Here is a 15,949-nt window from a genome sequence, read left to right on the forward strand (position 1 = left end):
TATTGGCTAGCCATTGTTGCATAGAATCTAAAAATAGGTTCTAATCTTATTGTACCAAATTGGGATAAGTATCTACTTGTGGATTCAAATGTCAAGGAAATGGAATACCTCTCCATAGTAGAGACTTTGACTATGATACACAAGGATGCACTCTGATATGAGTCATCCATTCCTTCAGAGGAAGAGTTCAAGGTAACAAAAATAAATAAATTGAATGTTTCTCACTTGGGAAAATTAAACAAGGACTTGACTCCTAAGTCCTTACAAATAAGCTAATCAGCCATTCAAATATGGAGTGAGGAGTTGTTTGTTTCAGATGAAAATCAGAGGGGTTGTTTCACAAACTATGTTCATTTGGATACTATATTGATTTCCATAAAAATTTTCCTAAGACTCACTAGGTAGGTTTGCTATTTTTCAACTTGTTGTGTATGAAGATGGTTTCATTAGCCGTGCAGGTGGCAAAGGGAAGGGAGGTTTAGGCACAGACTTTGCCTTGGGCCATTACATCAAAGACCTCACATTTCCAAAGTTCATTGCATTCAATCACAAGTTCTCAAGGGACAATGTAGAGTTCCCTCTTTTTGCATTGAAGACCTTGTCAAGATCTTGGAGGGTATCCTATTAATTTGAACGCAGACAAGATAATGTTTTTGGAAAAACAGGAAGCTATGAGAATTTTTGGTTGAGGACATGGTTTCCAAAAACTAGGTGTCAAATACCACTTAGCGTATGCATCATTTGGACTGATGAGCAAGATCAAGGATCACAATATGCTTGCAGAATATGGAAAAAGGTGCTTGCTTAGAAGTAGATTAATTCTAAAAATTAATCAACAATCTTTAAATAAACTAGAGCAACCATTACAAGAAGAAGTGGGCCATCTTCAAAGAGGCCACGAGTAGAGAAGTGGGCTTCATTATTGTATCCTTAAGTGGTGGTTTTTTGAAAAATTGAGTTGTATATTTGGTATGTACAATGTTTCTTCCAAAAATAGATAATTGATAAGTATTCCTTTGTGTCAAAACTTCTACAAACACCTTAAGTATTTATGAGGAACTATTTGTTATGGGTATCCAAATTTTCCTTACCTTTGTCTCGTTTGTTGCCACATAGTATGTTTGATTGATGCATCAGAATTCTCCCACGATTCTTTTCTTCTTTGTCTCTCCAAATGTTGCATTGCTTTGTTGATTTCAGATGTTCTTAGTGCTTCTTTTCTATTAGCTCTATGGACAAGCATTTTGTATGTCTATTGGTATAATTTTTCTAAACTGTTGGCTTTCTCTACTCCTCCACCATGTCTTGCATGGTTGAAATAACAGGTACATGCTTGATAATGGGTTTTCTCCATACCTTGAGTTGACCACACTGATAAACTGCCATATTCCTTGGCAAACCAAGGGATGTGATTATATATAATATGTTATCAAATCATAAGAAAGGATGCTAAATTAGTGCTTCATGCACATGTGATTAAGTAATTATACTTTATTAGATATTATAAAGATAACGTACCATGTAGTGGGTAATGTGTTGATATGACCATGCACTAACCGTTGACTTTTTAAATTTGTCCAATGTTGTTTCAAAGGCATGGTAGTCATCTGAGTTCCATGCTTGTATGTCACAAAACTTAAAGATTGTATCTAAAGACTTCCAAATGTTGGCCATGCGTGATCATGCATCACTAGTATCAGCATAGTCCATAATTCCATTGTGGATGCACTTCCACCTGTTGAACTAAATTCTTTGAGTGGAATGTTTTACTTGACTAGAATTTCCTAAGGGTGGTGGATATAAAAATCTCCGTGCTTCCACACCCCAACAAAGAGTTCCTGTGATATGTCTCAACCATCCTTTAACCTTTTCTCGTCCCTTTCGATCTTCACATTTCCATCATGTAAACCAATGTCTGATATTGCCTTCTCAAGTGCTGCAATTGCCTTGACTTGCATAGACCTAGGTCGCATTGTCCAAGAAAAATATATATACAAGAAAAGTAATTCCTCAATGATCCTGTGACAAACCATGCATTGTGCAAATATGGACTCAAGACAAGGGAATATCTAAAACTACTCTCAAACTTGGATCTTTGAGGTGCCTATTCAGTGTCCTTTTCCAATTCATTTTGTCAAGTTCCTTTGTAGTATGCAAGCAATATATGCATGGGCTCTTCGAATTGGCCCCTTTTGAGACATTGTACATGCACTTTAGGGTCTTCAAATAACTTGCTAGATGCTACTCTACTTTGAATTTTCCAAATCCTTCTACATCCAAGATTCTCCCGTTTCTTTGCTCACTAATGATTTGGGGTATATTTTTCTTGTGGAAAATCCAATACAAGGTTTCAAAATTCTCAGACATAACTTGGAATTCTCGGACATAACTTGGAATATATACATATTATAAGCATGTGACACAACAATAATATTAGCATAAATAAACTTCCAATTTAAAATATATTGCTCACCTCAAAGGATCCCAGAGAGAATATTATTCTCAAGCTTGACACTAAACCATATTGGATTATGCTTTCAAATTGTTGGATCAAGTGCCCTATTCATCAGGGTGATAGCAACCCACTCTAGCTTTTTATCCTTCACAATTTGGCACTCATCAAGCTTGAGTACAAATTTAAGGAGACCATCGCATTCATCTAGAGTCACCTCAAATAATTGAATAGAGTATGACTATAGGGCCTCCAAGTTGTAAAATATATTATTGTATTTGTTGTAAACCATCACCTCCCATGGTACCAAATGATATGTATCTTTGATATGAAATGGAGCTCTTAGGAGTTGTAAAACTTGATCATTCATTTATTTTTGCATTCCTTTGAGTGATATTGGGTTTAGCAATATCGATTCTTGCAACTTAGATTTCTTCGTCTTCATGTAAAGAGATTTGTAAATAGTCGTGTATCCCCCCTGCTAGATATACATGCCTGATCCAAGAAGGCTTGCATATCACTTAAGCTAAGTTGACTCCCTCTCAGGAAAATCTCAATCTCCTGTTCTGTAAGATTTTGATATTTTGGATCCTTCAGTATTGCTTTAATAGCTTCCTTATTTCGAAGCATTTTAAAGTGTTCAATTGATGCCTCCATGTTTGAAGTCGTTTCTTCATTGGGTTGTAGGATATCCACGTATTCACAATTAAAAATGTTTAGTATAAATTATTTTACAAATACTTTATGAGATGGAAGAAAAAGTAACAAAGAGCGAGCTTACTTCACTACATGTATTCTTTTCTTAATACCATCACTTCGTAGCTTCATGTCTTGAATATTTTTGAAGTTTCCTACATCATTTGCAAACCTGCAATATTGTTTATTTAAGCCTGGATTGATCTCTGTATTTCTCTAACTCTAAAATAGTCTACTTGTTTTGTAGTAATTTGTGCTTACATTGCTCTAATGTTTGCCTTAAAAAGGCATTCTCCTTCTCTAACAAATCTCTTTCTAACTAATGGCATCCAAATGTTGAGTGTACCCTAAGAGGCCATTATAACCATTTTCAACAAAGCTTACTAAGGATGTAATCTCCCTAAACGGAGACACGGAGTTGTGCAAAGGATCTTTTGCATACAATTTCCTATCAGTCCATAGATCTATATTCCTCCTTCCTTGCAACCTACAAAGTTCTTTGGATGTAGAAGACATGAGATAGGGTTTGTTTTTCTTACGTAATGGCTCATACTCACAATCAAGCTCAACATGGAGGTGATATACCTCTCTCCCGTATCTCTATGATGATGATTGAGACACCGTCATCTCCCTTTATGATGTTAATTCCACCCTAGCCATCTCCATTTGTGGTGTTGATTTTTCCTTAGCCATCCCTGTTGATTCCACCCCCACCATCTCCGTTTGTGATGTTGATTCAACTTCATCCATCCTTGTCTGTGATATTTGTGAATTTGCTTTCAAAAAAATGAGAGAGAATACATGGAAATCCTCCAAACATATTGTGGCAGGCACAACTCAGGGCTTTACGTAGTCTTTTGGCTCGTCTTTTGATAAAAAGAGACTGTCATTAATTTCAATCGATTTAGATACAAGCCCTTAAGCTTTGAGCACTCATCATTTAATTCTAAAAATTGACATCTAAACTCTTAATTAAGGCTAATTGACAACTTAAAGGCTATGCGATAATTTGTGTATTTTGAAAAAAATGAACAAATCTTGAAAATGTTAAAATTTTAGCCATTTTATTGATTTTTGAATTACCTCTCTCTATGATGAGGTGAAATTTCTTACACAAGGCCCAAACTTTAGTCAAAATCTCCCCTACTATTTTGGGCATTCTTGCTTGGAGTTCAGGGTAGGCAATTAGTTGATTGGACTACAATGCAATAATAATATTTAGAGAGGGTTCTTCTAGCTATAGCCAATGGCTCATAGTTGCAAGGCTATGATAATTGGTTGTGTGGAATCCAATAGTGAGCTTAGAGTGTGTAAGAGCCACATTTTAGGTCTCAATAGGTGGTGTGTTTGTTGGGAGTCTTTATGATTCCCAAAAGGTCCTAAGACTTGGTTCTTGAGTGTATGCTTGTTCATTAGAAGCAGAGAAATAGATATTAAGGTAAGAACATGAGCCCAGACTATAGACCAATCTAATCTAACAAGAGCAACGTGAAGAACGGTTAAGAAAATGTACAAAAATTTATTGCAAGTACTCCTTGGATTGTACTAATCATGTATCCCTTGAAGTTAGAGAGCTTACAGACCCTCGTAGTAAGAGCAGTCTCAGTACACGCAAAAGTAGTATTTTACCCTTAACACCTACAACTGGGCAATCTACTCCTTCGAGGACTAGCCGAAGTAATGGATCAAACCCACCATCTAGCGGTGCCATTAGCAGCATGATAGTTATTCTTCCTGTACCTATTCCTATACCCTCACAAATGGCACAAACACCTTTAATACTCCCTAAAGCAATTCAAATCCTAATTGGTAGGATAGCTCTACTCGCTTTGGGATATCCACTACTTATCTTCATTGGAAACCCAAACAAAGATATCAAATTACATATCAAAGTTTTCCAAAAACTTATGTTTAACTATCAAGTCAAGGAGAAAGCACATCATTTGATATTCTTCAACATGACTTTAAAGGGAAATGTGGCCCAATGGTACTATAAGCTTGCGGCAAATTTGATTGCCACTATGTAAGGATTCTACATTGCATTTCATAGGGGGTTCTCCTATGAAAAGGGGAGCCAATATTGGCTATGTATCCTAAATGAGTCTCTACAAGAATTTAATGAGTGTAAAAGCATACGCTCATTTGGGTAGCACTATCCAATTACCCCCATGCCTCTCAATTGCAATTCTTCTTGAGAGGATTACATTATATGATCCAACTATATTTGAGCAAAATTGCACTAAATGATCTAGATGCAACTATAATAGTAGTAGAGAGGGTTGAGTCAAGAATTTAGGCTACTTATGCTGTAAGAGAACAAGCCCTCTCATTGGGTTGGTACCAAATGCGCTACTAACGAGTTATAATTAATTACTTACAACATCCAATTACGTAAAGTTGAGCCCTAAATTAAATTCCCCAATTATTTGTTCTTGCAATGCTAAATGTGGCCCACCTATGACTTCTATGAGCAATGGGTAGACCCTTATTGCAAACTAAGGGTTCGTACAAGAAGCAACTCCTTTTGCAAATCGTAAAGCCTAGTGCAAGGGTGGCTCCTAAGGCATTTGGATATGAATCTTATGCATCCAATATTGTATTGTAGAGAAAGTCGCTTTACCTTAGATGGCAACAAACAATCGCAAGTACTCTCTATTTTAATGTTTTCTCAATCTCATTATGAAATGGTCTACCACTTACCTTACCCAAATCATCATCTATAAATTGTATCTTTTTTTAATTGACCAAGACATCTTTCTCAAATTGACCCACTATCTTGGCCTTCCAAAGAGGAGAAAGTAAATGGATAAAGTACAAAGAAACACATAAGCACATTTACACATACTACTTTGCATGGATAAAAGAGTACAATAACACTACGTGTACTATTACTGAAGATGTTATGTTTAACTCTTGGAGTCCTCTCAAAGATAACATGCTTGAAATTCTTTATTAATAAGATGTTATGTTTAACTCTTGGAGTCCTCTCAAAGATAACATGCTTGATATTCTTTATTATTCACTTGCTATTTTACACTTTCAACAACCTTCCCAAATATCAAGTTACAAACACCTTATCAATCTCTCTCTTACTATGGTATTTAGTCACATTAGAAACATCTCTCTATCTACAAAATTGCTCTCATTCTTTTCTCATGCAATTGTTTCACTCCACCACTATCAAGTTCAAACGGCAATACATTATCTATCTATATGATGAGTCTATCGCTTATCAAGTCTATTATGAAGCAAACTACGAAAAACAACTCTTCATTGAGATATCCATTAATCAAAATTCAAATATCTTCATGATCAACTTATATCCAAACATTCGCAAACAATAACAAGGATAAAGTCTCATACTATACTCATCATTGTAATCTTACTTCTCTTGTGACCGAGATGATTAGCAAAAAGTCTTCATACTATAAAAGAAAACCCTCTTTTCTTTGAGAAAAAAGAAAAAATATTAAAAGATATCATTACCCTCTTCAAGAGAGGAGGAATTTTAGACTAATGAAATATAATCATATAAACATGTGCTTAGAGAATATCTAAAAAGACTATCTAAATATTTAGGAAAACTAGATAAGATAGATCTAAAACATGTGGAGAATACTTCAATAAGAAAATCTACTATATACACAACTTTCTTTATATATGCATTCTCAGCTATTACAACACAAGTGTGTATGTGTGATTAATTCTCCATCTCATTGTCTCGTCTCTCCCTTTTTCACTACAAACACGACTAATTGAAAAGTCGTTTTCAAATGCATTGCTCTTAATATCTTTTGTGCCTCTTCAATTCCATTACCTCCATGCACATCACAATTCAGTTATCCATTGGAATGTTCCCTACAAAATGTTTATCATAGAATTATGTTCACATGCTCCTAATCGTACGTGACACAAAGCTATGAGAGGATGTATCACTTCTTCTCAACATGAATGACATCATCTGGATCTCTTTGGGAATCATGTAAAACCAACATATGATCCAAGTCTAATACATTGGAGAAATAAGGCTCCTTTAGCAAACTGAACTTTGCAACACAGCGATATGTGCCCACAACAAACAAGCAGACAATAAAGTAGATCATCCTCTCTTTTGAAGAGAATAGAACGCAAACCACATGCTCATCTACCTCAATAATAATATACGAACCACTCAAGTTGCATCTTCATGCAACTAGGGGCTTCATATTGAGACAAGATTTTGAATTTCCTAAAGGTTTGTATATTTCCATAAAGGCAACTATCCTATTCCTCCGACCACTTCCTATGTTAGTAACTATCTTGATGAGGGCAAGAATGGTTCAGATAATTAGGACCTTTCCAAACCTTGGCTCCTAAGAGACATTACAATTAAACATAACAACAAAATCGGACGGGTGATTGCCTTCAAATTGTTGAAGTGCCTCTTTGGGACCTATTCCTCACTCTTCCAGTGTTGGAAGATCTATGGAGCCTTGAATCTCTAGGACTCCACATTTGGGTTTAGAGAACTTTCAACCATCTGGTCCTAGAGTATACTTTCCACGAGAGTATGGGCTACTTTCCAGGAGTGTAACAGAGCATACTTTCTTGGGTCACATCAAGTTCCATGGGCCATTACACACATTTGATTGTCAAGAAGTGGAGATAGATGAAAGACGAGCTATGCACGGTTCGATAAGTGGATGGGAAATCTGGTTAGTTGTTTGTGAATGCCAATGCTGTTCAACGCTACAAGGCACTTGAAGAGCATCAATTTTACAACATCAATGTCTAGTATACCTGCAGTTTATGTGCAAAACCTCAAATAGATGCTGATCCATACGGATGGTATTTTAAAATCTCTGGCAACATATGCACAGTAAAACACACTGTTGTCGGCTGTACCAGTTCTTGGTATCTCAAAAATATGTGCAATATTTATATTAGCATACAGCCTTCCTTCTTAAAAGGAAATGCTACTCAACAATTAGTGGCAGCATATGCACAGAAAAAAAACACGCTGAAGTAAGCTACAACACCTGTCTTGATATCTAAAATATTTGTGGAATGTTTATTGTCAGCATAAAGCCTTCCTGTTTTGTTCACAGGGGAATTTCTTACTTTGAATGTTTCCCTGAAGTGTAAGCAGGCAGACGGCTACAGTCTGTACACGACATCACAAAAAGGATCAAGTCACCATTTTCTTTTGAGAGAGAATCCACCTGATCATGAAAGCAGCATAACACAACTTACCCCAGCTTCAATGTAATGGCATCATAACAATCATCATCGGATGTGTGAGCAGCTTGGCAACTTGTCATTGCTGTAGAAAAAAAAGAAATAAGCCTTTTTAGCCTAATCATTAGTTGCTTCATTGCAGCATCTGATCTACAATCGAATACCATTGAAAGTATCCTACTTTAATGTTAATCTGTCTTTGCAAAGAACCCATTACAATCAGTCCTATTCTTCAGAACCAGAACTCTTAACTGTGAAAACAATAAATATTGCTTGTATCAATTGTGAGGAAGGTTTTCTACCATTGCCTTCAGAGATTGTTCCAGAACATGCTGTCCCAATGGCACTACTTGTTTTGTCTGGACCAGAACTCACTGCAGTAAGTTCAGCCACCTGCTCAATATAAATATTTACGAGCAATTTGATCAAGTCAGTACCAGGAAAGTTTACAAAAAAATCAAACAAATAATGTTTTCTTGTAGCGCGTAACTTAACGCAATCACCTATCACCTCTCACATCACTCAATATATGAATTAAGGAACCAGTCCAAGGCTGATGCATGAACAATTTAAGTTCCCAACTGAAGTTCTCCCAAGAATAAAAAGCAAATCCAATTTAGGCAAAGTGTCAGAATAATTCAGAAATGGAAACAACACTTAACCTTACGTTTCAGAAACTCATTTTCCTCTTGTAAATGTAAAAAGTTCTCCTGCACACAATTCATAAGGATCATGAACATACACACTGACAATGACGGCAATAATGATGACAATGACATTGATAACCATGATAAGAACAACAGTTGACAATGACAACAATGATGAATCTAGTGTCAAGCTGTGCATGATGGCTATGTTATTTCAACTCAGAGATGTGTTAATTTGACAAACTTTTACAGCATTTATCACACAGTGAAGACTTTGCGAGTTAGGATGCATGCCCAAGAGCAAGGAACAACCCATGCAAGAGAATAAACTCCATTAATCAGGGATATGGCAATGCCAATAGGTCCATACAGGTTATCAATAATAGATTTTCTTTTTGAATCCATTCAGTAATGTGTGTTTGAACTATTAAATATGTGGCCCAGAAGTGCCCCGTACTTTTGTCTCAAGTAGCCACTGTGTCAGCTAACAATGCAAATGTATTGATTCTCTACTCGTGTCATTATGCTCACAGAGGCTCCAAGTAATATGCAAGTCGCACAGGATCAGAAAAGACAATTATAACTAAGTAGGTGCACTCTAGACCATGCCTCTAGGATTTTGCAAACCTGGGTCATCATTGTATTTGCAATAAGAAAAGAAATAAGAAATTAGACAAGTTTGTGAATGTTTTTGGACTGGGGATGTGAAAGTAATATAACAAAGAGAAACACTTCAAACCTTTAGGTATTCAATAAGGATATTTGGCATCTCCTCGTAACCAATCCAAAAGGACAAGATTTGGGCAATTATTTCAGTTGCTTTAAGCGCACTGCAATAGCGAATGATTTATGAGGACATCCTCCAACTGGACACTTAAGTGGGTCCAGAAACCGCTAGGCCCATGAATGAGGGGTGAATCCCATCGCTTATTAAAGCCTGATCAATGACTTTTAGCCCCTTGGAATGGCTCCACTGTAGGGTTTATAATCATGATTCATCACGTACTCCAAAGTGAGTGCTCTACATCATTCCCATAAAACCTCATAGAGCTGAACATCTGTGACATGCAATCTCAATCTCTTTATAATTAAGAGAAAACCTATTAATAAATGCCTCAAGAAACTTTTATTGATTTAAAAATATAGCATACACCCTTCAAAAAAATTCGAAGGTAAACAGGAGGGCTGTAATAGCGAAGCATATGCGACTCAAAGTGGAAAGAGATGGCCAAATCCTAAGTAAGAATAAACACATGTCTAATTCTTCTAATGCCCTCAAAGTAACCCTGCAGTCCCTCCATGATCCATGTCCCAAAGAGGCAACTGGGAACACTAGGGGCAGGGATCCAGGATTCATTCCCTCTGTCCTACATCCCAAATCCACATCCCCCGAGTCCTCAATTGGTCTGTCCCATTTTGACCAGCCACCACAAGGGGACACAACTCGAGACTTTGGGGGACGGGGGCGATGTGTGGGACGTCGAATGGTGGGGACGGGTACGTTGGACCTGACACACCCATCTAGGCCATATCGTGTTGTAGTTTCCACGCCTTCCTGCACTTCTCATGACAATGATGTGTCATGCCTCCTTACTCTATGCAACTAAGGACTGACCGCCCAACTGCAGCCTCCCTGCCATTGTGCCCAACTGACAACTCTGCCTACCACCCAGTAGCTAGTTTCCTGCCGTCTCCGCCAATTCCCAGCTTCCATGCTCTTTGGACTGCCTGTCATCCCTGCCCAGACTCCAATCCTTGGGACCTTGTGGCCTACCACCTCAGCCAAGCTCCTTGGGGCATGTCTTTTCCACCCATGTCAAGAAAACGTGTAATTTTTTAGGTCCCAATCCTGGCCCCATCCCCTGTCCCCTACTTTTCCCAAACCCCCCCTCCCCCATCCCATGCTGGTATGATCTTTGTCCAAATCCTACAGAGGATCTATGCAATGGGAATGTCCTGCAAATCAACGGTATGACTGCATCTCACAATCCAAATGGACCAAGCAATAATACTAGCAATCAACTCCCATACATATGGTAGGGCCCTCAGTATATTCTATCTATGAGGAGTCTAGTGTGGGAATCATGCTCAAGTGCTAACAACAATGATAACTCCTATGTCTAGTAGTGCCCCTCAATACACTCTCTGTGTGAAGTTTGGCATGTGAGAAGCTTGGCTTGAGAATCATGTTGATCAACAATGAGAAAAGAGTGACTTCCTTAAATAGGTGAGATTCTAGGCCTACAAGTGGGCTGACTTGCATGCAACCACCAAGGGGCAATTTAGGGCTTTATGCTATTCATTTGTTATGCACCAGGATGTGCATTGGATGGAAGGGCAAATTGAATTTAGTGATTGGTGGCTACAGAGGGCAGGGCAGCTTGCTATTCAAAATGTTGTTGGGGAATTAGACCAATCTAGGAAGGAAGAGTCGATCCTTGGGGAATGATCCCTCTCAAATTCTTGACTCTTCTTAGGGATTCACTTATACATAAGTGTTTGAAATTGATGTGAAAAGGAATAACTGCAAGGATACCAATCTTTTGGGGCTAATTGGGTGTCAACTCATCTTAATTTTCTTGGGGGAAATCTAGCCCAAAGTGGTTAAGTGTTGAATTTTTTATTTCCATTTGTCATTTATTTTATGAATTTATTGCTTGTTGTAAATTATTGTAAATCAATGCATTTTAGGATTCCATCACCCTTCTGTAAAAAGGAATGGTGGTTTCACCAGTGGTGCTTCCCTCCATGTCTATCAATCTGAGGACACTGTACACAAGATTCATGGTCTTCACTAGGCTACCTACATCCTCCCACCAATACTCTTCCATGACGATATGACAAAATGCAATTGCCTTGGGATCCTTATTTTCTTCCCAATTCTCCTACTCACAGCAAACAATAGTGCAAAGCAAGACATGCCACACCCTAATAAGCCTCTCCAAGGTACTAAGCATATATGCAAACCTTGTCTTCAAAAGGCTTAAGAAGCTCTATATCAATGTTTACCCTGTGTATGCTCAGAAACTTGGTTTGATTTCAAACTATCATTTATTTTATGAATTTCTTGTTATAAATTCAACCTTTTGTAAAGGGAAGGATGGTTTCACTAGTGGTGCCCCCCTCCATGCCTATCAATTTAAGGACGCTGTACATGGGATTCAAGGCCTTTGCTGGGCTAGGTGCATCCCCCCACACCAATACTCTTCCATAACCATGTGATAAAAAGCAATTGCTTTGGGATCATTCTTTTCCTCCCAAAATTTCCCCTCATAACAAACAATAGCATGTAATAATAAGCCTCTCCAAGGTAATGAACATATATGCAAACCTTGTCTTGGAAGACTTAAGAAGCTCTAAATCATTGTTTGCTCTATACATGCTTAGAACCTTGGGTCTCTTGCAAACAAAATTGACCATGCTATATGCAATAGAAAGAATATGATCCACCCAAGGTAGCTATGCCACATCCTCCATCACAAGGCCTAGGCTATATGTAGCACAAAGTGTCCAAACAATAGTGGAGAACTCTTCTTCCAACATCTTTCCCATCGCCACACAATTTAACTCATTATTTATAATCACCTGCATAATGTTGCTTGGAGTTATATTAATGATTGCTTGTCATAGATAGGACCATATGTACAAACATCAAGCCATCCATCACAAAGCATTGTGCCATGCTTCTCCCATGTTGCCACCAAAGGCTCTAGCTCTCTTGTTAAGGCTTCCATTGTGAAGCCCCTTGTGTGCAATATCTCATACTTTAGACCCTCCCACACCCAATGCGAGAGATGACACAAATCATTGACTTTCATCAAGGATTCGAAAGTATTGTGAAAAGATAAGCCACTTGTATAAATAGCATTGTGATCTCTCTAGTAGCTTCCTTAATGCTTGCCTTTTGTAGCGATGCTTTCATGTCTCCTTGCTTGTGTACTAGTGCAGTTCTCTTAGCCGAGGGTATGGTCTACACGAAGAACCTATACCTTCTCACCCCTATATAGAGCTAGCATCCAATATGCCCAACATTTGGGCTTTCCATGGCTTGAGGCTGTTGAACACTTTTTCAAGCACTCTTGAACAAGGGCTTTGTTTGTGAGAGATGAGTTATCAACCTTTGGACCACACCATGGTAATACTCCACACAAAACTTGCACATTTGTTTACTGCCCCCTTGTTGAGCTAAACTTGCATTAGCCTAACTTAACCAACCCCAAAAACAACTTCATTAATAAAGAAACCTTATTATTTTAAAAAGAAATATGATCCTAGAGGGTAACTGTGTCCCACATGCCAAATCCTAATTTGGGTGCCCACCACTCTCCCTTAATCTCATTTTTGTATATTTCAGGAGCCGTATCTCTATTGCCCACACCCTGTTTGCGGAGGACATCACGGTCAGAGCTTCCCATTGTTGCTTGCTATAATATGGTACCTAGTTCTAGTCTCGGACTCCACTTGTTAGCTATCACCTTGATCCTAGAGCTGTCACCTGGTATACTAGAGCTGTTACTTGCAGTCAAAACCTTGAGTTTGCTACTAACATCATCAGCTGTAGCTATCGCCATCAGTCTAACACTGTCGCCATCATCCAATCCTGACGTTTGTTGAGTTTCTCTCTCCTCTAGCTGTATACTACACTTCCTGTCCAATCATCTACTGTCTCTACCTGCAGCCCAAATTTTCTCTCTCCTCAAGCATTTTTAGTATTTCTCTCTCCTCATTGCCTGTCTACATCAGATCCAGCCTCTCTAGTTGTGTTTGCTGGTTTTCAATACACGAAGGCTGCCTTGCTGTGTTTTGGGAGCCATTTCAGAGTATGACACGCTCTCCAACTCATAATCTCTTCCTTGATCCCGGAGATACGAGAGTTTGAGGTTCAATATTCACTACATAGTGTGTTTGCTGCATGAGCATTGTATATTCAGTAGTCACGCATTTCATTATTCATTGTATTCACTATCTCTAAGTTACCCTAACCGTGACTGTGTTCTGTGTTATCAATGTGTGCTTTGTTGTACCATTGTTTTTATGTTTTCTACGTTTAGAGCATTTCTTCACATGGTATTAGAGCTAGGTACTCTTTGAGAAACCTTGGCCTTTGATTGAAAATCTCATCTGCAAAAGTAAGAACAACAGAAGGGTCAAATGACTTCGAATGCATTCACATCACCACTCCAATGTGAAGTCTCCACAGCCAAACATGGACAAAAACAATCAAAAGTGGACCTCCTAGCCTGCTACTACTCAATCTTACATGGGTACAGAACCATAGAACTACCATGGAGTCCACATACCATATCAAATTTCTACCGCTATGGCAGATGGAACTCCATGGGTGTATGTGTGTGAACTCTTGCAAGTACACAAATTAAAAGGTAGATTAATCATGATAGATGAGATATGTGGGATGAAAATGAGATATGTGGGATGAAAGTACAAGTGATAGGGCCTGAATATATAGGCTAAGGTATCCACCTATACCTTTGACCCTTAGTTAATGGCAAATGCTAAGTGGTGTAAAAGGTATTCACACCTAAGCATACACTTTTAACACAATAATGTATATTCAAACTTCACACACGGAGATAAATCTAATAAATAAATCTAACAAACTCCCCTTCAGGTCATGGGTGACTGAACCCGTGATACGAAACATACGAAAAAGGAAAAGAAAAGGTCTTACCTCGAAGAAGTAATGTCTAATCCGTACAATGATTCTGGAAAAGAAAATACATAAGTGAGAGAGATACGACCTGAGGTAGGTCATGATAGGATCTATCAAGAAGCTCAGGGACCGGATCTAAGATATGATTCAGAGGTGCGTGTGTATGGCTCAAAGGCTCTTCAAAAGCCAATGTGGCTCAAAGGCACTGGGTATATGACCAAGCTAAATACATGGTTATAGCTTTTGGAATCAACTCAAAGGTCATGCGCAAAGTGGCTAGCTTAGAGGCATTGGGCACATGACCAAGCCAAATACATGGGTATAGCTTTCGGAATCAACTCAAAGGTTATATGCAAAGTGACTAGAATCCCCCTTGAAACATAAACTCCTTGGTGAATCAGATGGAATAGAAAGAAATACAACTCATTTTGGATTAAAATCTAGATAGAGGACCCCACACAATTATTTAATAAGTGATGGAAAGATCTTAGTACATGTGTGAGCATGACCAGTGTCTAATTCCGATCACACATTATTATATCTTTTACTTTTTACTTTTTTTTATGTCATCGCCAAGCATTGTTACTTGGCGGGTCATTTTACACCTGATGTCAAAGGCGAGCACTTGGGCAATCTTGAATGCTTCATTGAAGGCCTAATTTGATGGCAAAGGACTCCAATGTGCAAAGTCCCAATTTTTATGGAGAAAATATGTGAGAATTTCAACCAAAATTCAAAAATCCCCAAATTGCATGTGAGCTGCCCCTAACAGCTAAGGTTTAAATTCAGATTTATTAAAGTTAAATAATTTCAAGCTTTATTGGGCACACGTGATGACGTGATGAAAGCACGTTTTTGTGTTTTCGAAGTCGACCAATGGGATTGGGCAGGCATGACCAGCCACGTGTCACAGGCTGGAAGCGTCAGCACACATGCTGGTGTGTGTTGACGATGATCCACTAAGAAGGCATCACGGGCTGCAGGCGTCTGTCTGGAGGGCCGTGATTCGGCAAACACACTGACGCAGCTGAAGACAGGGCAGACTGTTGGGGCAGAGACAGATTGCCGGCAGATCTAGGACACATGGCGGGACACTAAACAGGGCATTCGCGGGCAGGTCAAGCTTGCATGTGGCATGACAATAGCACAAGGGCCTGGGCAGCGTCAGTCTTCCAGAGCAGGGCTCACAGCACAGTGACATGCTACATTTGAAATGTGGCGAAAGGCCTAGAGAAGCAGGCGACTGTGCAGGACAGGGCATGTACC

The 15,949-nt window shown here is 38.6% G+C and overlaps 1 protein-coding gene across 4 annotated transcripts in view; it reads right to left on the minus strand.

Moving 5' to 3' along the window:
- Window positions 1–7,913: 7,913 nt before the first annotated feature.
- The window catches only part of LOC148030875 (agamous-like MADS-box protein AGL1), a 54,492-nt gene continuing 46,456 nt past the window's right edge, over window positions 7,914–15,949 (minus strand). Inside the window, exons 6-9 of one of the 4 annotated variants that reach the window (XM_087684405.1) lie at window positions 9,028–9,075; window positions 8,668–8,758; window positions 8,381–8,450; window positions 7,914–8,291 (exon numbers count right to left, since the gene is read on the minus strand). In XM_087684405.1, coding sequence (XP_087540531.1) covers window positions 8,285–8,291; window positions 8,381–8,450; window positions 8,668–8,758; window positions 9,028–9,075 — 216 coding nt within the window. In that variant the 3' untranslated portion in view covers window positions 7,914–8,284. Of the gene's footprint in view, window positions 8,292–8,380; window positions 8,451–8,667; window positions 8,759–9,027; window positions 9,076–15,949 lie in introns of those variants that run through there. The other 3 variants (XM_087684408.1, XM_087684406.1, XR_015691822.1) reach the window with 3 other exon arrangements.

This window comes from Lygodium microphyllum, chromosome 9, assembly GCF_053477565.2.
Source record: "Lygodium microphyllum isolate KBCC chromosome 9, Lygodium_microphyllum_v1.1.10, whole genome shotgun sequence".
NCBI lineage: Eukaryota > Viridiplantae > Streptophyta > Polypodiopsida > Schizaeales > Lygodiaceae > Lygodium > Lygodium microphyllum.